Source organism: Struthio camelus, chromosome 2 (genome assembly GCF_040807025.1).
Source record: "Struthio camelus isolate bStrCam1 chromosome 2, bStrCam1.hap1, whole genome shotgun sequence".
Lineage (NCBI taxonomy): Eukaryota > Metazoa > Chordata > Aves > Struthioniformes > Struthionidae > Struthio > Struthio camelus.
Window position 1 is genome coordinate 101,150,430 of NC_090943.1, and position 26,495 is coordinate 101,176,924.

General features: G+C 40.3%; 1 protein-coding gene across 5 annotated transcripts in view; it reads left to right on the forward strand.

The window, feature by feature from the left end:
- ELOVL2 (ELOVL fatty acid elongase 2) overlaps positions 1 to 26,495 on the forward strand; it is a 64,280-nt gene that overhangs the window by 26,337 nt on the left and 11,448 nt on the right. For all 5 annotated transcript variants that reach the window (XM_068931861.1, XM_068931865.1, XM_068931862.1 and 2 more), the window contains exons 2-3: positions 10,823 to 10,886; positions 16,138 to 16,325. In XM_068931861.1, coding sequence (XP_068787962.1) covers positions 10,823 to 10,886; positions 16,138 to 16,325 — 252 coding nt within the window. The remainder of the gene's footprint in view (positions 1 to 10,822; positions 10,887 to 16,137; positions 16,326 to 26,495) is intronic.

Here is a 26,495-nt window from a genome sequence, read left to right on the forward strand (position 1 = left end):
CTACAAGTTGGGTGCTATTAATTTTAAGGATGTGACTAAAGCAGACTACAACATAACCCATCTCATCAGTCTCTGAATGGGGAAAAAGAAAGAAAAAACCCCCGCTATGTTGTTGTATTTTTCCCAGATACAGAACAATTGTCCTTTTATTCTTCCCCTTCCTCCTCAGTACCTTTCAGTACTTCATCCTTTCTATAACTATGCTTGAAGTAAGGAAGAAAGTTGGCTGATTCCTTATGGCTGGCTCAGCTCAGCTTTGCCATTTCTTCTAGGCCAGCTGCTCAAGCTCTTCCTCCGAAAACATTGTCACGAGCTAACCTGCAGCACTAAGCTACTTTGTTTGGCTCCTTTATTCCGAGTTTTGAAGAGAAATTAAAATAGTAAGGCCCCACCCGCGGCAGCGGTCAGACATTCAGCAGCCAGCATGGCATTTACCCCTAGGCACTGGGTTAAAACAATGCGAAGAACACTCGGCCTCCTAGATGTCCTGATTCCTCTGGGTCCCCTCCCTTAAGGGGAGGGGGTAGATGTGTCCCATTCCATACCTGGTATAACAGCTTCAGCAGGGAAGGGTTTGACGCACTGTGCCTCTGGGAAGTTAGCCCAGTTCTACTTTGTGTTTATAGGTGCAACTTTTCGGCTAAAAGAAATAGAATCCACAAGGGCAATACAGGCAGGCAGGTTTCATCTCAGTAGCTTTATGTGAGGTTTAAACTCAAACTACTAAAGGGTTTGGGAAGCAGAGCAAACCCCTGGGCATTACTATGGATACGTTTTAATGGATAGGGTTTTAATCCCTAATTGATACTTCCTGGCTTTTCTGAATGTGTGCAGGTCACTAGTCTTAATTTACAACTATTCTTTTAAAATATAATTCTAGCTTTACTGTGGCAGTCAAAAGCTTGAAAGCACGACTAACATCAAAGCATGTTAACCTATGAAAATAGGAAGCTAGCGTTTTAGCTTACTACAAATTCAGGACAGAGGGACCTTGGTTTGGGGGACTAAGAGTAAAGAAGTAACTACAAAAGCCCACCAAGGACATGATCATCTGTTTGTTCCTGATCCAGCCATGCTAGTAGATGAAATGACCACTCCTAGGCACACAACACCCTCCCTTTGCTAGAAATCAGTGTCCCACGAGGCTGCTCCCTTGAGCTCTCCATAACTCATTTCACTCAGGATGAGCCTGGTTAACAAAGAGCAGTTATTCAATTTCAGTTAACCAGATTCACCTCGACTGCAATCCATAGCAATCATGCAACCAGTGCTGCCGAGAGGTCTGAGGTGGTGGTAACTGCCCAAAGAAAGCCGGCAGTGCACCACCAAGGAGCTGGCACGTGGGAACTCAACTCCCCAGCCAGCACAGCAGCAATCAGAGCGCCTAAAAAGCAGCATCATTGTAGCACCAACTTGTTTTTTATTTATATTTAATAAGGAACGACTGCACCAACTGGAGAAGGTTTTGCTCATGCGGACAAAGGTGTTCTCAGGACCATTATTTATTCCTGAAGAACTAAGATATCCTACCCTACCACTGTCTATTTGTTCCTAGAAGTTTTCATACTTAAAGTGTTCCTCTGCACACATTTAGTAGCATAGCAATTTAAAAACATGTTAATAATATGAAATAAATAGCAGTGAATTTCGGAAGTTCAGGCTATATTGACTATATATACACCGCACAGGTAAGCGCGCTGCATTTCCTTCACTTTTTTACGGATGGAATCTTGAGCATTACATATACGATAAGCCTATTCTACTCCATATGCCCTGACTATGTGAATTAGTTAATGGTATGGGTTGAAACACACATTAATTACATATATAGTTGTCATTTTTTCCAGCAATTCTCAAAGTCTTATTTGACGTGCTTCACAGGCTGTATTCGGTCTTCTAACACTGTTTTCCTACCAGAAGTATATCTACAAGGGTAATTAGTATTGCAGAGAAAAGTCTTAATTAAGCAGGTAGTAATTTTTGAGAGCAATTAAGCATTTTTCCAAATTTTTGTTATGCTCTTAAAGGGAGAGCATGGAATTCAGCATCCAGGGGTTAGATAGTAGCAAAGGCTAAGCCATCTTTCCTGGCACTTTTTGAAAAAACGGTTGATCCATGCTACTAATTTCAAGGGGTTCCTGTGCTGATGGTAAAATTATGAAGGAGGAGTTTCAGGGGGCAGGGGGAAGGCCATTTTTATTTTGGAATTCAGTAGCTAATATTTTAGCAGCTGAGGTCCTGATTTAGAGTATTCTAAAGAGCTGCTGATAATTTTCTGTCAAAGGATGCAAGATACAATTTTTTGTTTATTTATTTAAAGAGAGAGTCCCAGAGGCTTATTTTCCGATCTGTCCAGAGAAACTGGAAATTCTAACCATGTCGGTTTTCAAATACTCCTGTCTCATTCTTCTCCCGCTCTGGTAGACAAATACCCCACAACACTAGAAGCAGCTGTTTAAGGAAGTCAGGCAAAACTGTTTAGTGCTGGAGAGCCCTGGCCAGGAAACACATGGTAGAAAATCCTTTATGATCCTCCCTGCCTGTAACAGGAGGGGCAGTCCCTTGCACATTAATCCTCATCGTGCGGACAGAGTGTTACATTACAGACATCTGGGACAGCGACCAAGAAGCCTACTTCTTAAACATAGAGTACCCTTTGTCTCATTGCACTGCCAGGATTATGGGAAAACTGCAGCTCTTGCTTTTGAATTTTTTTTAAGGTTCATTGTCCAGCTAGCCATGAGATCCTGTGCACAGGCTTAGAATCTACTATTCATCTTAGATCTTTAAGTCTGTTACAGTGGAAAATTGAGAAAAGATATTCACAGAACTTAAATGGATGTGTTGTCTATTTGTCTTGCTGACTCCAGAAAGATGTCTAAATGTGTATGCCAAGTACAAAAAAAGATCTGCATTCTAACTTACAAAATCAGCTTATTAGCAGTGCCAAGGTATTTTACTCTCTGCAAATACTTAGGAAAACAATGTTATCATGACATGGCATACACAGAAAACTGATGCAACTCATAAACATGTTGCTATAACTCTCCCCTACCATTCCACTTACTGCCAATTCCCATCTTGTTTATTCATTGTGTGGGTCTAGTTTTAGGATGCAAGCTTTTTGCAACAAAAAAACTTTTAATAGCATACATGGCACGTGCAGGGCACAAGCTGTATGAATAGGAAATCATTTTAGCATATTCCTGTTCCAAAGCCAAATAATCTGGTTAATCTAAAGCTTTAAAAGGGTAATTACCCTCCCTTACTATGATAGAATTGTTTTCCTGTGCTCTCATAGTGTAGTTTTGCTCTCACATAACAGCAAGTGATAAGCACTGCTCCTTCATTAAGTCGTTTGGTTAAGTATTGTTTATTAAGGCTAGCTGTTTGGAAGCAGGCATGTTGAATGCTGTAGGCTTTCATACTGCCGGTGTAAAATGAATTTTGATATTTATCTGTCTAGCCAACTCCTTGTAAAAAAAAAAAATCAACAAGAGCTTAACAGACTAATTAGGAAGAGACTGTAACGGAATTAACCTCTCTGTAAAACCTCATTGTGGTTCTTTGCTTGTAGCTTAAGAACCTTCCTTTGCCAGAGGGAGCTTTCTCTTATTCAAGGCAGGACTGGTTCCAAAAGACTATTTGCTTTGCCTGGGAAAGCGACTTACTTGGGCTAATAGTAGAAGGCAAAATTTTTATCTACCCTTTCATTTTTGACTCATTTCTTTTCTGTTCATCCCCTTGCATTCATACAGACAGTCTTGTCACATCATCACTGGCAGGTATTATGTCCCATCTCAGGTCACACTGTGATTTCAAATCTGATTCCTAGAGCAAAGGAAAAATGAGGTCAATAATTGTTATCATTTTCTTGGGAACTGATAGGCCACATCTGAGGTCTCCCTGGAGAAATCTTCTTTAATTACAAGTTAAGCTGATGTTCCCCTGTGTAGTAGGTAGAGTTGAGCAGGATTACTTTTAAAAGGATTGTACTGAACTGCTTTGGTGACCGTTTCATTTTGCAACTAATAAGCAAGCGAATAGGCTACAAAGATATGGTTCTCGGGAATGTATATGATGGACATATTTTGCAAATCAGGCCACAACAGCCACCTTTTTTCCTCCCCCTCTTCTTTTACAGCCAGATGAGTTCTATTTTGAGCACTGAGATTGCCATGCTTATTTAGTGATTACTTAATATGATTATAATAACTAGAGCAAAAAAAGTTTGGAAACTGTAGAGGAAAATCTTACAAGTAGTGATTCTAGAAAGGGATTTTTCCATCCAAGAGAAGCTATCACCAGTCTTTGAAAAAATAAAACAATGAATAATGCCTAATAGGCTGAATGCCTTCAAGTATTTAAGTTATAAATAGATTTTGGAGAAGTGTAGCAAGTATTAATTAGTTTTTAATTCACATTGATATTAATCCATAAAACTGTAGTGCAAAAACCTTCCAAATTCCTTTTCTTCATACTTAAAAATAAAAAAAGTTGATCAATTTTGTAAAACCAATTTATCTTGCAATGATATATGATCTGACAGCAACATAGGTGATACAGTGATAGGCAGGTGATAGGCAGGCTTGGCTTATTTTATGGAAGCAATTAATATAATGTATTCAATCTACCAGGAATCATAGAAGAGTCTAGAGATGGACTGAGGGCTGACATAGCTCATCTGTGCACTGAAAATACCATCTCATAATCCACTTGCTCACAAAGTTTTTCACAAAAATTGTTCTATTTCTTAAGACTTACTCACCTTTGACTTTGATGGTGCTTCAACCCGACTATAAGTCCTGACAGAAGGCGTAAGCCAGATATTTCTGCACCTAGGTCCTCCTTCCCATCTGTGGCCTGAGCATGAATAGCACCAGGTGGGACTGCAAATCTAAGTAAAAAGAGAGCTCTTATTAAACAAAAATGAAAGGGTCCTGAAGTGAAGGAGACTAGTTATCAGCACCATTTCTCCAGAAGTGAGACGGCTTGAGTCCATTTGCTACTAAGCTAAAGAGCTCAAACTCCCAGCTCCCACTTCTTCTGGGAGTACCCTAACCATCAGCAAATGACTGACAAAGCTTGAGAGGAGTGTTTCTCCAGGGTCTCCTCACTGTAGAGGCCTTCCGTGCAGAGCCAAGGTGCTCATAACGTGCCTATGTATAAGGGCAACTCCTAAAGCTAGGGAAACTGGACTATGGGAGTCCTACTAAGCAACATGACATACAATTCGCTTTGCAAATTTAACTGCATTAAAGCAGTATGTGGTGTATTTGTTTTTTGTTCATTATTATAAAGTTAGAGGTACAAAGTAGGGTATATTGCAGTTAGACAGTGCCATTTTCAGAAAGACATAAGAACTCTGACAGCTTGTGAAGCCTTGCAGTACCAAGTGTTAAAACTTGTTTCTCTGGTGACAATGCAGGGGGTAAGGGAAGGGTATTTGTTGTTGATTAGGAGCAGAGAATGAAGACATGTACAAAAACACTTACATTTTGATCTTCATTTTATAGGAAAATTTTTTTTTGTAAGGTGAATATTGGGAAAGCTCAGAAGTAAATTTAATTTTTTTTTTAAAACACCTTCGGTGCAAAACAAAACAAAAAAAACCCCAGTAAAACTCTACCATTGACTAAGGGTTTCTTTTAGAGAAGTATAACAACAGTTGCCTATAGATTCAAGCCTATGAAAACTAGGAAAAATAGTCAGCAGTGAGAATGGACATTGCAGCTATAGATAAGGGCGAGACTGGCTACAGCTGACACAGGGTGCGTGTCTGCACTGAGGTTACGACTGGTGAACATGATGGCATGCAGGCACTTTGGGTGAAAGGCCAAGCATCAGTTGTCTTCCTGGGGAGGTCTCACAGCCTGAGCTGACTCGCTGATGTCTTATCAGAAGCACAGAAACCTCCTGAAGCAGGTGCTTGCTCCTTTCTCCTCCTAGATGATCTGCCACAGGATGCAAAAGTCAAGCCCAAGAGGCATTTTTCTTCCTCCTCTCTAGTCTACCAGGGGCGATTCCCAGAAAGGGCAGGTTCAGCTTCTGTACAAATCTACTGGCAGAGCCCTCTCTGCAGCTGGCAAAGCCTCTCAGCTGAAAGACACACCTCTGCAAGCCCTCGTGGAAGAGACTTTTGAAGTTATTTGCCCTGGCTTGGCTGTGATTATATATATCCAGCTGCAAAGATTTCCTTTGGACTAGTCACTGCTCCTGCTGCTTTGCTGAAGGAAAATGCCATGGATAACCTTCAGTAACAACAGGTCTCTGCACAGAGGACAGAGGTGTTTAACATTAGAGAAACATATGTTCAACTTATTTTTAATATACCCTGTTAACGTTCTGTTAGCAAAAGCATTGGGCAAAGTTAACTCGGAGGTTATGGTTGTTCCTACATTCAGATTCCCTCCTGCATTCTCTGCAGGGGGAATGCTATAAAAATACAAGTATATTTGTGTATTCTTTCCTTTACTGCAGAATTGCTTAGAGCCTTTTCCTTCATATGGCAGCCTCACTGTCTTGCACCCCCTTCCACTGTAATTGGCTTAAATATTGCTGGAAGCTGGGCTGAAATGCAGAAGGAAAGAGTGCAAATATGCTGCTTCTCCCATCACTAAGCCTTCTTCCTTTTCCAGGACCCCATCCATTCCCAGTAGAGACTGTTGTTTCTTTTAAACTCAGTCATGAAGATATGTTGCTACCAACTGAAAACTGTATCAGACACAGATTTCAGCCACATGAGGAAAGGGAAGAGTGGGAAACCAATTTGAACGACAGTGTCTGAGGGATAGCGGTACGCTTGGCACCTAGCAGGAGCCCTCCTGCCCAGGACACACACAAGCTCATCACAGCACTGCTGCCCCAGCGCAAGGGAGTATGAGTAGCACGTAGGCAGAGTAGTGAAGGCTCTGCATTTAGTAGGCAACTGTTTCTGTTAATGCTCTCTGTGAATAATACCCTGAGAGCCATAAGATGTCTAAGCAGGAGAGTTAAGAGGTCCGTGTCCTCTGACTCTTATGTAGGCCACTCAAACTCTCACTCCAGATAGGAGGATGTGGAAATTTTTCAACCTTCAAGCCACAAAGTCACCCACTCCACTTTGCCCTCTCAACAATGCACATTCTCACCAGAAGGAAAGCACATTTGTTTGTTTGAAATGAAGATAATTAGTCACTTGAACAGATGACAAAGAACATGGCAGGTTTTTTGCCACCAACAATGCAAAAGTCTAGCTGCTTTGCTGGAGATGGGAATGAATTCATGGCGGTTCCGTGGCCTACAAGTCTCTTCTGCCTTTTCTCAGTGAACCCTCAAGTATGGGTCTGTGAACACTATAAGACTAAAAGCAAGAAGCCTGTTAACATGTCAACAGCAAATTCAAATCTCCCTTCATACTGAAATTTCCCTTTATAATTATTTCAAAGATTTGAAGCTGTCATTTGTGCTATATTGCATAGTATGAGAAAATAAAGGAAATAAAATATAATATGGATGAAAAATACATAAATTCTAATTGGTCAAATTAAAAAAATGTTTTCTCCCAAAACATGTCTGTTACTGAAGTCCTTTAGAAATACTTATACTTGTCAATTATGAACCGTACTAGCCTTTGCTATTTTCAAAGTAGCAAATTTTAAAATAATTTTAAATAAATAAATAAATAAATAGTATTTAAAAGGAAATTTTTAAATATCTTACTAACCAGAATAACAACATCTTTCTTTCATGGCATGCTTACAGTTTATTGTGAAAGCCTTTCAAAGACAGGAAAAGGGAAGAGAAAAGAAAAACATAAAGCCTAGTCATTTTTTCACTTTTTTGCTAAAGCTGGAACAGCCTTCTGTTTTTTTTTTTTTTCACCAAACTGTATTTTCACACAGAAATGTTTACATTAAATTAAAATATATTACACAGATTGCATATCCAAAGCAAAGATACAGATCTTCTAACTCTAAAATGATAACTACACCTTTAGATTGAGTTGGCAATACTTCTTTATATTAGCTATCCTTTGTTACCTTCTGCAAAATAGCAGCATTATCAACAGTATGCCCATGCCCAGATGGGCACCCATCTGGATTTGGACCAGTACCAGAACAACTTTCTTTTCTTCAGTTGCTGCATAGCTTCAGTCATTTCTGTCAAACCAAAGTATGTTCCTTCTTAGGACAGATCTATTTTTTTTTTTAATTTTGCTGGCTTAGTGGTGCTAATTGTTAGGAAGGAATCAAACAGCAAGATTGCTCTGCTAGCAAAAAAGTTGCACACAGATGTATCTTACACAGGCAAAAGAGCCCTCCAGCCAGCAGTTTCTCAAAGTCAGAAGGCTGTGCTTCTATTAGGAGCTTTGAGAACAAATCCGTGTTGATAAAGCCTTTGTAATGCAGGCTAGCCCTTAGTCTTGGTCAGGAGTCAGGGTTGAAATAATGCCCCAGCGCCGTGGAACACAGAAATTACCACATTACATGAGCAGAAATGACTAATCTCAAAAGCTAAAAAGAACGATCTAAGGAACAGATAATGTCCCTTCTAGTTATTTTTTTTCTTCCCTTCCTGGCTTCCTCTCCATCCATTGGACCCAGCTGCAGTCTTAACACCCAGCTCAGCATCTCTTTGTCTCTTGAGCTCCTTCCAGTATGTTCTAACTTTCATGAAATCTTATAGTGGTGGGTTCCACGTATTAATCATAAATTCCATAAAGTAATAGTTTATTATCAACTTCTGGATGTCCTGACACCCAGAGAGATTACTGCCTAATCAAAGGTGTTTTGATACCGGAACAGTTTAGATAGCATGTACATTATTTTTGCATGGCTCATACTACTAAAACTATTAGGAAATCAGTAGACTTTGGTCTCCACTGAGAGGCCAACACTAACAAAGACACATAAGCATAGTATGAGAAGAAGGGTGGGTTTTTTTCCCATACCAGCTTTTTTTCCCCATACCCATAGCATTTTTAGTGCAATCAGCATGAAAACAATAATTCATATATGCATTCCTTGCTACTTATTTATCAACATTTCAGTTGCAAAAATACTGACATTCATAAGAAACCCCTATGTTGCTTTATCATCACTGCCTTTATTCTCTCTCCCCGTCTTTCCTTTTGGGTACTTTGAGTTGCTCAGATAAGTTATCATCTTTTTTGTAGGTGTAGGTAAATAGATCTTCCACACACAAACTTAAATCCTGTCAGACTGCTAGCACTGCCAACGCTCAGAGCGATGCCCTGCACAACAGACAGAAAAATATAAAATGCACATTAATCGTTAGCCTTGTAGCCCAAGTACCTTGTTTGATAAAGGATATTACAGTGACAGAAGTCATCCTTAGGTTGCTGAGGGAGCTTGTAGCAGAGAAAACACCTTCCTGCAGGGCCAGCACTCAGGACCCTTTATTAAAGGCTAATTTCATTTCCTCATTACTGTGAAGTATGAGGAGATTATCAGTACCAGGAATTATCAGTTTCATTCTCTCCTTTAAAAAAAAAAAGAAAAAGCAGTGTGCTTTTATTTTTTTCCCTTAAGAAAAGGTGAACACAGCAGCATCTTGCAGAGATGCACCTTTGCAGCTTAGGATGCTGCAAAACCTTTCACTTCCAGGGAGCTCTCACAGAGAGCAGGAATAAGCAAAAAAAAAAATCTGAAGGAGGACCTATGTATTCACACCAATGCTGTTCACTTTTAATGTTCTGAGGACCAAAACATAAGAAAGGAAGAACACAAGGGGCTTGGGAGCTCCAGGACCTACTCCCTGCCCAGACCACAACCCAGCACTGGCTGAGGGAACACAGAAGCCACGGCTGGACATGCCAACACGCAAACACGGCTCTTCACTAGGCAGATCTGCTAATGTTGATTGCAGCCCTGGCATTCAAAGGCACACTTAGCCCTCAGCAGCTCTTGCCCTTCCGAGATGCCCAGCATTGCTTTATGTCTCTCACCTTGGTTTGGCCGCATTTGCTCAGAGATGAAATTAATTCCTCAAGCACAGCAGGGCACTGCTGGAAAGAGCAGAGGAAGAACCTCAGCAACTGCAGGCTTATTGCAAGGAGTTGTTTAAGCACCAGGCATGCAGGAAGCCATCCCACTGTCCAGAAAGACATTCTGGGAAGAAATGTTTGGGAGGTGCCACCACATGTGATTGAGGAAAGGACTGTGTTGATCAGGGGTCAGTCATAAACTTGCTAAGCCTACCGGTAGCTTTCAATGCTACTTCATTGACTTCGACCTCAAAACACAATGCCTCTGTAACTCATCCTTCCTCTTCCTGCCTCCTCTTCCTCCCTCTCTAAAAGCCCTGACCTGCATTAGTGGAAGTTTAAGATTCTACTTACAGATTTTTTAAAGGAACTCTGTGCCTGATTTAGAGAAATCCCCAGTGACCCCTCCCACAAAAGTTTCCTTCTTTAAGAGCAAAGTGTCTGTGTTCAGCTCACTGTGCTGCCACTAGGCCAGTGACAACCAGGCAGTTTTGTGAAATGAATCAAAGGAACCAACAGCTTCTCTCTACAAATAGTCTTTTCAGTTGAGAAAACAAAACAAGAACAAAAAACAAAAAAGTGATATTTTTTGTAAAGAGAAAATGATAGCCATCACAGACAGGTTTGCTGTGATACTTCTCTTTTTTTCAGTTGTAAAGCCTCTATCTTGAAAATGATTCCCTTCCTAAAGAGTCCTGCTTTTGGCACTATTTCCAGCGATGAGGTCTCTATTGTAATTGAGACCACAATATGCCTTAAATTAATTTTTTCAGTAGACATGATGTCTGTGTGAGCCATGGAATAATAATGTCTTTGCTGTGTGTCCTTTTTTAGGAGCATCTGAAAGCTTTTGACCGAGAAGTAAATGCATTTGTGGACTATATGTTTGGACCTCGAGGTAAGTTGCTCCAACAACAGCCCTGTTGGGGAATAATTCCCATCCAGGTTAATACTCGACAATATTGCGGTAACTAGAAGCCGTCACGTTTTTCCAGATGAATAATTTCTATTCAAATTTAAAAATTAAAATTAAATTTAAATTTGAAAAAAATCACATTTTGAAGTCCTTTGTTTCTGAAAATATCATAACATTTCAAAATTTCCTCCTACTGTAGATAAAAATGAATTCTGAAATCCTGGATTTTCCTGAAAGTGGAAGTTCTATTTCAGGACCAATTCTCAATTCTCATAATCCAGTTACTGTGTGTTCCAGCAACCTAGAAAATAGCCTAATCCAGAGGGATGCTCAGTGCAACAGCAAAGAAGAGCTCTCAGCATCCAGGATGTGCAAAATCTCAATAAACCAATAGGCAGGGTGGGAGAACAGTTGCATCTTTCCACTTCCTAATCGTACTTTCTAAAACCGTACAGACTAGAATAACTCAAATAACTACAGTGATACTTTAGCAGAGCTTAGAGATGCCTTACGCTTTGTTTGGCTGAAGCAGAATAACAGGCATGCCAGGGGCTAGACCAAAGGACAAGGAAACTAAGTAGGACCAGGAAAAGAAAAAAAAGGGCTATGGCAAGACGAGGACAGATTTTCAAAGTCAGGGCTAACATTAGGACAGGGACTACACAGCTAAAGGAGGAAGGTAAGAGAGGGGCTTAAACAACAGACTTCAAGCTTCACGTCTCTGTGAGGCCATCTTGATGCTGGCCAACTTATGGCGCTCAGCTTATTATGGTGTTCAACTTTATGAATAGCCCTGCAAACCTGGAGGAGGCGCCAGAATTGCTGCCTGTGATGAAGGAGCTGTAGCTTATGCATTCTCATTTTGTGGTGATAACATTTGCCAGGTCCCAGAAACAGTTCTTGCTTAATTAGGAGAACAAGGGAAAGAAAACTGTAGCATTCCTAAAACCAAGGAATTTTCATGTCTTAGCTGTCTGAATGGGTACAAAATCCTTTCTATCAACGGTGCAGTTGACATGAACCCTTTAAAAAAAAGAATTCTAGTGATGAGTGAACAGCTTGGGAACTGCAGCAGAAGTGATCAAAACAAGTAGAATAAGTTTGTTTTTTTTTAATTAGTAGCTGCCACAGTCAAACATTTTAATAACAATAAACAAATGTAATCACAAATATAAAAGTACTTATTTTTCTTTTTAAACGCACATGATGTTTTCCTTCATTCCTCATTCCTCGCTGATTCACAACAAACTCTTTGAAGGGATGAACTGTAGTTAATCCAGCACAGAATACCATGCAGATTATTTGGGGCTTTTAGAAAGCAATTTAGTAAAATAAGTATTATTTGTACTACCTTCCAAGTATATCACCACCCCTCTACAGACACCAATGCCAAAGATAAAATTCTTGTCCGTGCCTCTTATTTGAGCAAGTAGTATAATGACACCATATCATACATTTCATGACTAACACAACTCTCTGCAATATATTTATACACACAAATAATTGACGGTAAAATGCAAACAGTTTTAAATTGGATAGAGTGACTCCACAGATGAAAATCTAATACGTTATTGAGAGCTTCTGCCAAATGTCTAAAGTCAGCAAACCATTCCCTTTCTTTCTCTCCTCTGTTTTTCATCCACTTTACACGTTTCATTCAGCAGCAAGATGACTTAGAATGATAGAATCTGGTAATTTGTTCTTTTAAAAATCAGTCCCACATTTACAGTTCATGTTTTAGGTAGTAGCTCCTGAAATAACAGTGTCATTGTTCTAGTTACAGTTATCACTACCAAGTGTGGCTGAGGGTACAAGAGGAAAAGGAAATGCCTAGAACTAGCTCCTGAAGGCAATTTCTAACCATACTAGTAGTTATCGATCGGGTTAACACAGGCTACATTACTGCACTACTACAGTAAGGGATGTGCTATCCAAGATTTGAACATGATTTAGATATTAGCCTGCTCTGTGCCTCTGTGCACCACTGTCAGCTGGACTTTGTACGCAAATTTACTACAACTTTTGCTTTTGAACTAACTTTCCAAGTCCTTTGGTTCCGGTAATAGAGGCCATGTGCATTCCCATTAGTTCCATCTCTTAATAAAAAGTGGGCTTACAATTTGGTGTTGGTCCTAATGATCCTGGATAGGAGATTATCTAGACTGAAAACAACACGCACAGAAGTGGAATAAACATATTATTCTGTAAAAGAGCATTTTTCGAGAGCTTTCTTGTTCTGCAGGGTATTTTTTTGGTGTTATGCAAGACTGAGAAACATGGGATTGCAGTAAATCAATCTAGTTGAACACTTACTTGTTTTATCTCTTGAGAACAGATATATTTCAGCAAAGCTATGATAAAGTAATAAACGCTCTTTCTCTGCTCAATAGTAACAAAACATTGCTAACAAAACTGTTCAGCCTCAGCACCAAAAAGTTCTAAATCTACTCAGACACCAATTGGCCAAAGCTGTCCAGAAACTCTGAATCAGAAAGTTTCTAAACCTCACTGATAAAAGCTTGGTACATTTAAAGGTCTGGGAGGCCTGCCACTGATTTCAGAGGAGCCAAAATTTCATCCCCAGGGTCTGGCACATCATGGCCAGCAACTGTGAATGAGCTCATTCAAGAGGCAATTGGAGCTTGTGTGCGCCTGCTCCTTCCCTTGTTGCAATCCAGCACTTTCACACTGCGTCTTTATTCACTGCCTTGGTCTTGAATTCAGATGCTGTATGGGTTCAGTATTGTAAAGCTAACACTTTCTCCTATAGACAGTGGACCTTTATCTTACTTGGACATGGGGTAACCTACTGTCAGTCAACAGAAGTCCTTTTGATCTCTCTTCATCTTCCAATAACTTTTTTTTTTTTGGAAATACATTCTCTTTCCTCTCCCTTGCTGCCACATAAAAATCTCTCTCTTTGCATGACTCAAGGATAAGCGTAAGTGGAGATAAAGCAGTCTTCAGGCTGCAGTTCATAAAACACTCTTCACTAATAACTGCATTACCCTTGATACTGCGGTCAGGGCCAGAAAATAATCAGTAAGGGAACATGTTTTAATAGTTTATGTAGAAGCTTGAAATTGAAATAGTATAGGTTTTAAATATGCTGACCTGAACAAGCACAAGGAGTTCTGCTTTTGTATGGATCAGCCCACATTCTTCTACCCTCCTCGTGGCAACGCGAAAACTAGTTTTCTGAGCATACTGGGGAAGAACTCAATGCTGTTTAGTTTAATTTGTCATCTCATTTATACTAATTACTTTTGCTCTTTGAGCAAATATATTGCTTTGTTATCAATTGATGCCAACTGGCCTTTGTGCAAGTGACCTTTATGCACCAAACGTTGAAATCCCTCCCCGAGCCTAGGTAGGGAGACCCTTCTTTAAATAGCAGTCTTGCTGAAATTACTTCTTTCTTCATCTTCATTTAGGATATCAATTAAATATATTAAGTCCTTACATTCATAAAAGATATGCTAGATCAACATTTAGACAACTTCACATATCCTATGAGTCCTGTGTCTTGTTTAGAGCTCGCATGAGAGCAGAATCACCTCAAATACATTCAGTGCTGAGCTTCTCAAACGGCTTGTAAACCTTAAGAGGGATGTTGGAAGTATATTACTCCCATACCGAGGTGATCTTAAATAGGCATTGAGATCTTAAGACAGAAAATCAGCATTCAGGCTTTGTAATGCTTTGGTGCAAGACCACCCTAAAGGAAAGACTGTATTTTGTGACATATGGTTTTCTTTCATCTTTGCTTTGGTCCTATACCCCTCCCCTTCAAGAGAGTGAAGGTGGTTTTTTGGGAGCCCTGAAGGGAGAGTCAAAACCATGAGAGTACTGGATTTCCAAGGTGACTTGGGCCTGGTTGGAAGTCATTCCTGCAAAGGAGCTTATAACCCACATAGAGACCAAATCCAACAGATGAGTGTTGCAGCCACTGGGAAGCAAGGTGGGAAGCAGAGGGAGGCTGCAATTATAAAGCATGCAGGTGTTCATAGTCCTGTTCATAAGCAGATTACGCTAAATCATGTAAAGCCTCACTTTACGTATACCTACGTATATATATGTATGTATTTATAAGAAAAGAATACTCTCTCAGTGACAAAGCAATGTTGCAACATGTAACAGTTTATAAACGCTCAACCACACTTGGTTTGTGTGTCCTCCATAGCCTAGTCCTTCCCAAACTCCACTCAGTTAGTAAAAGCAGTAGTTTTTCATGCACTGCGAAAACCTTTTTCTTGTTTTACAATTTTCAACCTAGTGTTGGTCTTTCTAAAAAGTAAACTAAATAATTTAAAATGGTTTCTAAGATGAGAAGGAACCACTGCGACTGCGCAACAGCTTTTCACTAAGTGATTTCTTCACTTACCCTGTAACCCATGAGAGATTCTTGAAAACTAGACAAACCTGAAAGTGAAAAACATCAATTCATGATCTGAAGATTGTTGTTGGGGAAAATTGACTCTAAAATTGACACCTTTGCTCATGACATCCCAATCACAGGACAGTGAGCAGTGCCTCCAGTTTGGCACATAGGGTTAGACTTGTATACACTCAAGTATCTGACTATATCCAATGGGATTACTTGCGTGAATAAGGCAAGCAAGACTGGACCTTAATATTTCATTTCAGGATCATATAAGTGGGACAGATAAACTACAAGAGAGCAAGGCTTACCAAATATCACTGATGACCAGCAAAGTAAACATTTGTTTGTCATTTCCTTTTCTTATTTAATGCTTTTGAAATATCCTCCCCCCATACAAATGTTTTCTAGCAAATAGTATATACCGTCATATACACATGGCAAATGCAGAATAGTATATGAACTGGCAGCTTTTCCTGCATGCTTTATATTTAATACTGTCTGCAGGATGTAAGTTCACTGAACAAATTAAGATATGATTTAATTCAATATTAAATTACAGAAAAAAGAGTTTATGAATATTTTCTTCTTTTCATTTTCTCTGTCCTATTAAAGTGAGGAGATTTAAATGATCTTAAATGTTTGCAAATTTTATGTGGTTTTCACCACACATTCAAAATGAATATGCTGTTTTGGGGAGTTAAATACAATAGACAGTTCCTGAAGTGAGCAAAGCATGGCAGGTTTTCTCTTGTGCTTTTAGCAGACTCCTTTTGCAATATGCCACGCCTTACTTTAAGCAATACTTTACCAAAAACTTCTTCATTGCTTGTTGCTTGTATTTCTTTTCAGATTCCAGGGTTAGAGGATGGTTCCTTCTGGACTCTTACCTTCCCACATTTTTCCTAACTGGAGCATACCTACTCTGCATATGGCTGGGCAACCAGTTCATGAGGAACAGGCCTGCTTTCTCACTCAGGGCTCATCTCATTGTATATAACCTTGGGATTACACTGCTCTCCTTGTATATGCTCATAGAGGTAAGCGTTCTTTAATGCAGCATGGCTGAGAAGGCTGAGCAATATACAGTTTTTAGCAGAACTATTTTAGCAACAGACAGTTTTCCTAAGAAATTGATCAGCAGCAGCAAAGTAAATTTAACATCAATAAAAGTCCCTGAAAAGGCTTAGCAATTGGAGAGTGACTTGTACAGTACCTTCTCGGCTTAGATTTCAGCATATTTTAACTGTGATTACTGAGCTACAGTTCACCCCTGGAGCTGCTACTAACGCAACATTTACAAGCCTGAGTTTGAATCCGCAGCAGCTGCTCAGTTCAAACCTGCCTGCACATCACTCTTCAGCACCCACCAATATGCCAAAGGTTTGAGATTGTATGAATATCTGTGGATTGTATGAATATCTGTGGAAGGTTATTCTTTGAATAAATGCCCATTTGTAAATGTGAACAGATTTATATATGAGAGCAAGAACTGAGCTATATACAGTATTGACAATTCAGTGTTATTTTTCCCTTTCTCCTGTCTAAAAAGCTTCCACCGTTTAGTCAGAGAATAGAAACATTACGTAGCAGATAGATAGATCATAAAAACCCGCAGCGTCACCCGAGAGTGAGTGCAGAGGGGACTTGGAGGCTGAATACAGTCACATAGACTATTTTGCAAGCACTTATCAAGAAGGAACATGCAGAAATTGGGATCCATTCATAACGAGAAGAGAGGTTTGAACACATCTGACGATTTCTCCAGAGCAAAAGTTTCAAGCAGCTCTTCTCTGCAGAGCTTTGTGTGCTCTCGCTCCCTGGAGAAACAGGGCTGCCTGAAAGTCACGTTAAGTCTGGCACTCATCCTGCCAGCACCCAGCAATTGCAGCTGGCGACAAGGCAGCAACCCTTCAGGCTGCAGCAGGGCACAGAGGCACAGGTCACTCTCCTCTCCTGTTAGGTTACGTTTTGGCATTTGTTAATGCATTGCAGCTCCATTCCACACTGCGTACGCGAGTCTGACTGAATTCAGGCCTTGGCTTCCTCAGACTCTCAGTCATGAGGAAAGCTGGCCTGGAATAATCCAGCCCCCACGCCCTCCCTTGAAACCACAGCGTCTGCAACTGCTGCACAGTAACAGCAGCAGCATATCAAGCTCAGAAAAATCATTTCCCCCAGAGCTGATAATTAAGGTGGGGAGCAGGAGCTAACAGTAACTGCTTTGGTAATAATTGAGAGCTCCCCAATGTAAGCCTTGTGATAATTTAGGTACTTTAATATTAAATTATCATCCCTTGCTTGTGACCCTAAAAAGCAAATTCTAAAAGACAAAAAACACAAAACATTTCTAACTTGGCTTAAAAGGCGACCTAGGGAATGAAAAGCCTGCCCTGGCTGAAGGACGTGCTTGATTTTACGGCGTGACTTGCGGAGGTGTGAGCTGACATTGCAGCCCTGCCCAGCCAGCCCTCTCAGCATTTCTAGCTGCCCGTTCTCCTGGCCACAACAGTGGTTTCCGTGAGAAAAACAAGGGCTGACTGTTCTGTCAGTGGGACAAGAAATTTTGCTTTACACAGAAGCCAAATGGAACCCCAAAGCTTTCAAGTTTTAAATGGATTTGAGCTAAGCACCAGGTGATCAGCCTGGTCAAAAGGCTGAACAGCAGTTTAGATGTGTGCCTTCACACAAGGGACTGATTGTGCTACGCAGAGCTTCACCTTGGCTAAAGCTCCAGCTGGCTTCAGCAATTGCTCTGGCTGTCTGAGAGTGCAGGATCAGGCCCAGAGCAAATCGGAAACAAGCACAGGCCCAGTTGCTGGAAGGCTTGATGACTCTATATTGACTTACTCCAGAATTTAAATCAGCACTTAGGTGGTTAAATCCCCATTCTGTTTGAAGGTATACAGATAACTGCCTCCAGTAGCAAGGCTCAGCGAAAAGGGCTAGTTGCACAGAAAGAAAATAAAAAAAAAGCTATCTTTTCCCTTTGCAGCCTGATTCAGCCTACTAACAAGCAAATGAATAAAGGAAAAGAATTATAGCAGGCCTGACTTATGTGAATGGAGTGAACTAGATTTTAGCCACCTTCATATCCTTGTGGGGACTGCGTTGAGTCAGCTCCTATTCAGCTGCCTCACTATTGTTTCCTTCCCGAGGCTAACTTTGCTGCAGGTAATTACTGAGTTGTGCGAGTCCTCAGATTAGCCCTTCAGACCTTGGCTCTGTAGCTGGAGGCCGCTGGCTTAACCCTCCCTATGCACCCTTAACCCTGCCTATGCAGTTGGGCATAGTGGGCAGTGGCTCACAGCTTCACACTGTGCATTTGTCAGGAACTCAGGAGATACCATATCTGATGTGCTTGATGCTTTGTCAGTTGTTTTTTTGCAGATTTCACTCTCAGCTCTGGACTGTCCATCAGGCTGGTTTCACACTATACAAGACCAGCTTCCATAATAGGGGCTCCATATTTTTTTGTAGCCTATTTACCTGGTCCCTATTCACGGCTTTTCCCTCTGAAGGAGCAGAATGGAAGTTGAGACTCGCAGACCAGCACGAGGCAGCTGCTGAGGGAGGAAAGGCAAATGGGAGGGCAGAAGTCTTTTTCACTAGTGACTAAAGTTAAAATGAGTCAACATTTCAAAGTGTCTCACGTCCAAAGCTTTTTTTCTGGATCCTGCTCTCTGTTTGTCTTTTATCAACTGTAAGCTGTTTAAGGCAGGAGTTACCCCTATTTAGAGCAGTCTGTTCAGCCGTTTCATATGTAAAAGCAGTTGATTTCTCCAGTAAGTATGTTTCAGGACCAATTCCTAATTGGAGAGGTCTAACTGTCTTATTCCTCCATCCTTCCATTTCACCACCACCCTTCCTATCTCTGTTATGGATTAGCCACAGAAACAGTTGTGAGAATTATTCTACTCATCTCTTCTTTGTTTTGTTTACAAAACGCAACTCACCTTTTCTTGTGATATCTTCAGAATGGAGTAGGTGCTTCCTAGACATTCAAAAGAAAAAGACCTAGTGCATGTTAGGGTGCATCTCCTCTGAAGACTGTCCTGCATGCTGTTTTTAACAAGAAACATGATAAACCAACCTATGGGGATATCTGTGCTGACATAATTCGTCTCCTACCTGTGCTTGAACTAGCTTAGCCATCTGTTGTCTACGGTGGAGTCAAAGAACCTCAGGGCAGGAAGACAAAGTTATAGTAGGGAGTCATAACACAATGGCTATGTGGCTATGTTTTAAAATTTTGAAGGGCAGATCACCATTTGTGCCAGAGCTCCATGCATCACATGATGGGCATGAAGTGGCTGGGAGCCAGTTTTAGCTCCATGAGCCTTGAGGCCAACCAGCCTCACAGGTATATTGGAGAAGATCTCCAGGACAGCTCTGAGATGCGCCACTAGCATAGGGTCAGATAACATCCCTACTATCCCCAAAGGAAAGGGTCCAAAGGAGGAGGACTCTGCCCAACTCTGTTTGGGTCAAGAAAGAGAATTAGGTGCCTTTGAAGGCCTCCCAGAAGGAGAGTTTATTAGACCTTAACTTAGACTTCTGAGTTAGATGAATTTTCCTGAAGTCTTCAAAGGCACCCACTTCTCCCTATTGAGTATAATGGGGGAGCGAGGCACCTGTTTATGAAGCATAGCTTTTTAAATTAACATAAAATTTAAATACAAGTAACGTGCTTAAATCAGGTAGCCTGCAGGAAGGGTGCTAGTGCAATACTGAGGGGCAAGAAGACAATTCCCTCCGCTCCTGCCACGACAGAGGAATGATGTATCAGGTATTTGTTATTAGTTGTATGCTCTACTGTAGCATTAGGTCTCCATAGACTAGATCACATCTACTGATCCAACATTTTTCAGAAACATTACCAAAAATCTACACAAAGAAAAGCAACCACCACCATTTTTTAATACAAATCAAAACTTTTAACAATTTCACTAAAAATATACCTTTTCTCTGCATAAACCTCTGCCTAAGATCCTAAAAGAACCAACTACGAACAGAAAGCCAACTCAATAACCAGCAGTATCACGTCTGTCCCAGAGGTGAACTCAGCTGGTCATCAAGCTCTCTTGCAAGCTCTTTTGTCGCCCAGGCACTGAGAACACCAGGCCACTGGCATCATCTGGGTCAGATTAAAAAGGAGATCTAGAGATGTATATCGTTAATGTATGGGTGGCATGGTTGCTAAAGCTGCTTACTTCCCTGGGTAGCATTATAGACGTATTAGAAACCCACAGGATTCGAGAAGTGTGAGCAAGCAACAATACACATGTGGAGAAGCAAGGCTTGCATGTGAGACCCCTTGATTTGGAGCAAAAGTCAGCATTGCCTGCTGGGTGCCAAAGGGAAACTGCACAGGTATTGCAAACCCAGTGCATTAAGCTTTTTGGTGAGGCCAAAAGAAAATTCTTATATCCAGCAGGATAAAAGAAGCAATAAGATTACTTGCACTTTGCCTGTCTCTAAAAGCTAAAAATCACCCCCACATTGAGTCCAATTTCCGAATTACAGCAAAACTAGAAAGCAAATCTGTAGATACCAAGGTGATGTGAGGATTCCCAGGAGTGCCAGAATTGCTTTCTCTGTATCCTCTGATAGCAGGGGCAGGTCAAAAGCACAACACCTAACACCATCAGAGCCACCATTTTTAGCCCTACACACTGCAAATGAGGTAATGTCTCATAAATGACTAGAAAGTCCAGATTTGGGGATAGCAAAAATTTGGGCAAAATTAAACAAACAAACCAAAAACAGAAGGAACACCTAAACTCTATGTTATTCCATCATTATAATGGCTGACATGAGAAAGATTTGCTTCCTAACAGGCAGAAACGTTTCAAAGATAGAGCTTGAGTCATAGAAGATCTAAGTGAAGTTTTAACAGCACAGGCGAAGATGAAAGAGGGAAAATGTAAGTGCTGGTTGTTTGCAACTATCCTAGAATTTCTCTATAGAAATCCATAGATTATTAACTTTAACATAATTGTTTACAAAAAAAACCCTCAAACAAATGGTTTTTAGTCCTTAATGAATTGCCTAAAAGTTAGCAAATTTAAATTTAGCAGAGAAGAAAGCAGTAATTCTAGATCCAGAAGATCTGATGCTTGAGTGAAGGCTTCCTTTAAAGTAGCAGAAATTCTTCAATCTTAATCTTGGGGAAGCAAGAGGGGAAGAGCAAAGTGGGAAACCAGAAGCATTCAGGTGTTCTTTTCTATCACTTGGGGGAAGGGACAAGTGAGAAAAGGAGAAAAACCTAGACAACAAAATGTCACTCTGTCTCTACTTTACTTAACAAGTATTCAATGGAACTGGTTGGAAGTTTCTCAGCAACATCTGTTGCCATTTGAAAGAGTTTTCATTGAAAGAAAGAAAAATTTTCTTGTCAAAATTCAGCTAAAAAGGGGCACTTATTTTTGTCACTGTAGTACGGACTTCTTGACCTCAAAATAACAAGAAAACATGAGACCTCTTTCTCCTCCGTGCAATAACCAGTATCCTCCTAGTTAGGATGCCTGGCCAGGCTAAGAGAGACCCAGCATGGAGTCCAACTGTATGTGTTGCACATCAGGATATTTATCCTCAGTCAGTGTATTACAGAATTAGCAAATATTTTCTCTAGCCCATCAAGTAGGTAATTATTGGACTTCTAACTAGACTAACAGGAGAGATAAAGAGCCTTATCTAGGAAAAGCCAAAAGCATGCTTGTTACATTTCTGTCTCCATGAAAAATGTCCTGGCTGCATCATGTAGAGGGACTACAAAATAATTTTAGCGTGAAAAACCTTGCGAATATTTCCTATTCAGCACCTATCTGGCATGACACCAGTACTAAGTAATGGCACATTTGGAGAAACTGAGGCACTGATCAAGTGGAAGGGTTGGGATTAGGCTCCTGGAATCCCCTGTCCTCAATCCTGCGTTGAATCATCTAGCCCATGCTGCTTCCTGATGTAGTGTATAGTCTTGCTAGACTACAGTTTATCTAAGGTCTTCAGGACACACGAGCAGCTATCTTAAAGTACAGGCGGTTCTGCATCTCGGTTATCCATCTAAAATCTACAATTATACCATGATTCTTCAAGGCTCATCTAAAAATTGGCAGCCTACATAGAGAGATATTCTGCAACAAATACCATTCACAAATGATTTTACAATTCAAAGTTCTAGCCAGAAAACCTATCTGAAAGATTTTAAGTATTACTTAAGATTTTAATGACAAACCAAGTGATTAATTGGTTCCTTCCTCTATTTATCTACTTGTCATACATATTAAAGTGTGATTTTCCCTCTATCATCACAGCATACATTCACTCCAGCCTCTTAGGGATAGGAATACAAAATTCAGATTTTGCATTCTTTTGGGACTGAGGTATGCTACAATCAAGGAACTGATTTCTGCCTTTAAAAATCGAAAAGCAAAGTTGGTTGAGCTGATGAATACCTGGCTTCTCTTTTCAGACACTAATAATTTTCTGAGTCATTTCATTTTTAAATTCACCTAAAAATAAAAACACAAAGGAAAAGTCATTCCTCTCTCCTCCCCGAGATACCACCTTGCGACTTTGCTTGGACTCTTTCCTTAGAATCTGACCTGCAGATAACTGCTTGTAGGACTGTTCTGTCCCGGTCTAGATAACTAGGGAGAAGCTGCCATTCACAAGGGCTAATAAAGGCTTTTTCTGCAACCAAAGGAGGTAGGTGGCGCGGGGCACTGAAAGTTAAACTCTTCTCTCCCCTGCCTAGAGAGATTGATCTCCTCATTTAATTTAAGAAGGCCTCTGTTGCTCGGGGATAGTGGTCAGACCAAGTTGCTTTCATTGGCTAGAGTGCCAGGGAAAACCCAGTGAAGCATCACAAATACACCCATGGCAGAGCATGTTTGTCCTCCCCTACAAAGAGGAGGAGGCTGCCTACTCTGCATGTGTAGTGGACAAACTGTCCATGCCCCATGCTAACAACTTCAGCTGTAAATTGTGATAGGCGTCTTATCTCCTGCTGCTTTCTGTATGTTAGGTTTTCTTTATCACCTTTCCTTGCCGGTCTTCTCTTTCTTTTGCTCTTTTTCTCCTCCCCTTTCTTCTTTCCTTTCTTTCACTGTTTACTGATAATATCACCTGTTTCTCTCTCACTGGGTCTCCTATATTTCTTGTTTTCTTTTCCACTCAATTCTGTTCACCTTTTTGCTTTTTCCTCCCATCCCACTACTCTTTTCTCACCTTGGTTTCCCCATGTCATTTTCCAAAACAAGTAAAGACCGTCAAGAGGCTTTTTGCTTTGCTTTGTCATGGGGGAACACCGGTGCTCATCCTCCCAGAACTTTTGAGGGGAATTTCAATTATTTGAATACTAATTCCAAAAATCTGTTTTAGCTTCCCCTTCTGAACTGTTTCACAGCTACCAAGGTGTTTCAGGAGCCTATTTAGGATAGCCATAGTAAGAGAAAATCAAGGTAGACCAAGCCAGAGATTACAGTCATGAACTAGAAGTCAAAGAAGATCCTTCTGAAAGACAAACCAATGCAGGTGAAGTCTTGCTAAGTGGTGGTTTTGGACTTACAGCAAGGAGCTAAAATTTTGGTGAGTCACTATTATTAAGTGACAGAAAAAATCATAAGAAAAGGTTCAGGGGGAGGAGGGAAATCTGTGCAGCTCCCTGAGATCACAAACACCAACCCCCTCTTCTGATCAGCTAAAGGTATTCCAAATGTTTTATGGGGCCTGTGGACCTTATAGTTGCTGGTGCTTCATCCTCTCTCTTTTTCCTGTTCTGAAACAAGGGAGAATCAGTTGTGGCTTCCAGGCTTCTTCTCACTGAGAAAGCTCAACATGCAAGGAGCTTTTGCTACAACTCACAGAGCAGAAAGCAACGGCATTCAGTAGAACTAGGAACGTCCATTAAGAAAATCATGTTACTTTCCTTTCTAGCCCACCCTTAGGAGATGAACGTAGGAGCAAGATGCAGCTTTAGAGCTCTGATGCTGGGAACTTGAAATGAGCAGGGCATAGGCTCTAGATACCTGCCCAGGTCTTGCTTGAATAAGCTCTTCAAGTTTATTCTGCTGCTCAGCAAGGCAAGAGGTTTTGGCACCATCCTCTGGCATCTACTGGCCTTCCTCTGCTGAGATTCCATGCAGAGGAACCAGTTCTCATTCTTAGACAACATGATTTACCATTTTAAAAAGGGCAGGAATTACACTGCTGCAGTGAACCAACTGTTCTGAATTTTCATGCTCTTTATACTTAGACAGCTAAGGAAAGATTATTTACTGGTGTAATAACTAGAACCTGCTAAGAACAACACTAGAACAGCAGAAAAAAATCAAAACTCTACTGAATTACAAGAATGTTGTTACTGAGTAGACATTTTTTCCATGGACATCATGAAAACTTTTCTTCTTTACATGATCTATTTATGCAATAGCATCAAATAATGCATGTGCATTATTTTCAGAATTAGGAGGTTGCCAAGAACGCGAAATATTCAAAGGAACGTTTTCTAGAAAGATCGTTTGTATTTTGAAGGAGTGAGAGAGGTTTTCCCATCTCCCTAAAACATCTTGCACTTGCACGGTCTCTGCATAATTAACAGCTCTGCAGAACTGGGAAAGTGCTCAGCGTGTGGAAAGGAACTTAACTAAAATAATAAAAGTAACATAACTCTGCTATCAGAGAAAGAGAGACCTTGTAACTGGATGTCTCATATCAAAGTACCAGCTTCTATGTCAGACACGCAGCTGGCTCATTTAGTACCATTAGGTAAGCTGTTTACCTTCCACGTCATACATATCAAACATGAGTCGTGACCTAGAATCACCCAGTGCTGAGCACTGCTTGAACACCCTGCTCAGAAAGAGAAGCACAAGAGTGCTTTTACATCCTCGCTACCTTCCAAATTTTGCTACTAACGTATTATCAGAGAGCTACCAGATATCTTAAAGATTATCCTGAAAAAGAAGCAGCCAAAACTCAAAGTGGGTTCTTCTCTGTTCCCTAAAGGAGACTTGACATTACGCAAGTCACCTAACAACAGAGAATAGAAGTCTGGAGCTACAGAAGAGCTGACACAAAAGAGCAAGGCAGATTTTCTCTCTAAGCTGCTGGCCGTTGAAATACGGATACAAATCAGAGGGAACTCTACTACTGCCAAGTCAAGCAACCTGGGGGGATAGGAGTACAATATGATCTCCAAATCTGGCATTATACAGAATCACTGAAGGATAAACAAAAGAACGTATTAAAGAAAATGCTAGAGTCAGAGATTCTTACCTCAAAGCTTTCTCTCCGTTTACCTGCTGACCACATGTGGGGAATTACAGATTTCTCAAACGTCAAGTTGAAAATCTGTGATATTAAAAAGAAATAATAATAATAATAAATTTTATTTCTGAACCTTTAAGGCTTTTCTCATCTCATTTTCCACCATAAGAGCTACAAACAGAATCCTTGAAAAATCGCATATGGCTGAGTAGGCCAATTCCGTACAGATCAGCAGGAAAATTTCCAAGCCTGAAATACAAAAACATTGAACACAGAACAGAAGAGAGCTTTTGAAAATCAGCCTTTTGTAATCACATATGAATCAGAGCATTTGTAAAACAAATAAAAATATTTTAAAATAACTAATTTTTCTGACAAATTTCTCTCAACTAACATTTCACCTACTATAGAATAGACTTTTATGAAGTTAGGCATCTTCAACAAAACATCAAAAAAGTGAATTGCTAAGGAAAGACAAAAATGAGTTTAAAAGGGTAAAGTGTTTTTTCTGCAATTATACTTCAGGAAAAGCAGATTCTCAAAGACAAATTAAAAGGAAAAAGAATGAATTCCATGAATTTAGGCATAAGAAAGATAAGAGTTTACAGACATAGAATGCAATACAATCAGTCAAGTGAGTTTGCTTTAATTCATCCTGAAAACATTATTTAAAATTGCATACCTCTCATAAGGTAAAATTGTTTTAGATAAAAGACGCCATAGGCACATCCTAACATAAAGCTAAGTTACAAATATATACCAGGTGTAAGTATGAATACATTGAAACTCAAATTTTGTTGCTTACCTCAATAAAGTGACTGCATTTATGATGGCAGTTTATAGTTCCTCAGTAAAATCAAGGGAAAGGGTCTCCCAAGTCTGTGACATTGCCTTGCACCACAGGAGGAAAGCAGACAGCTGTATTCCTTCATTCGTTT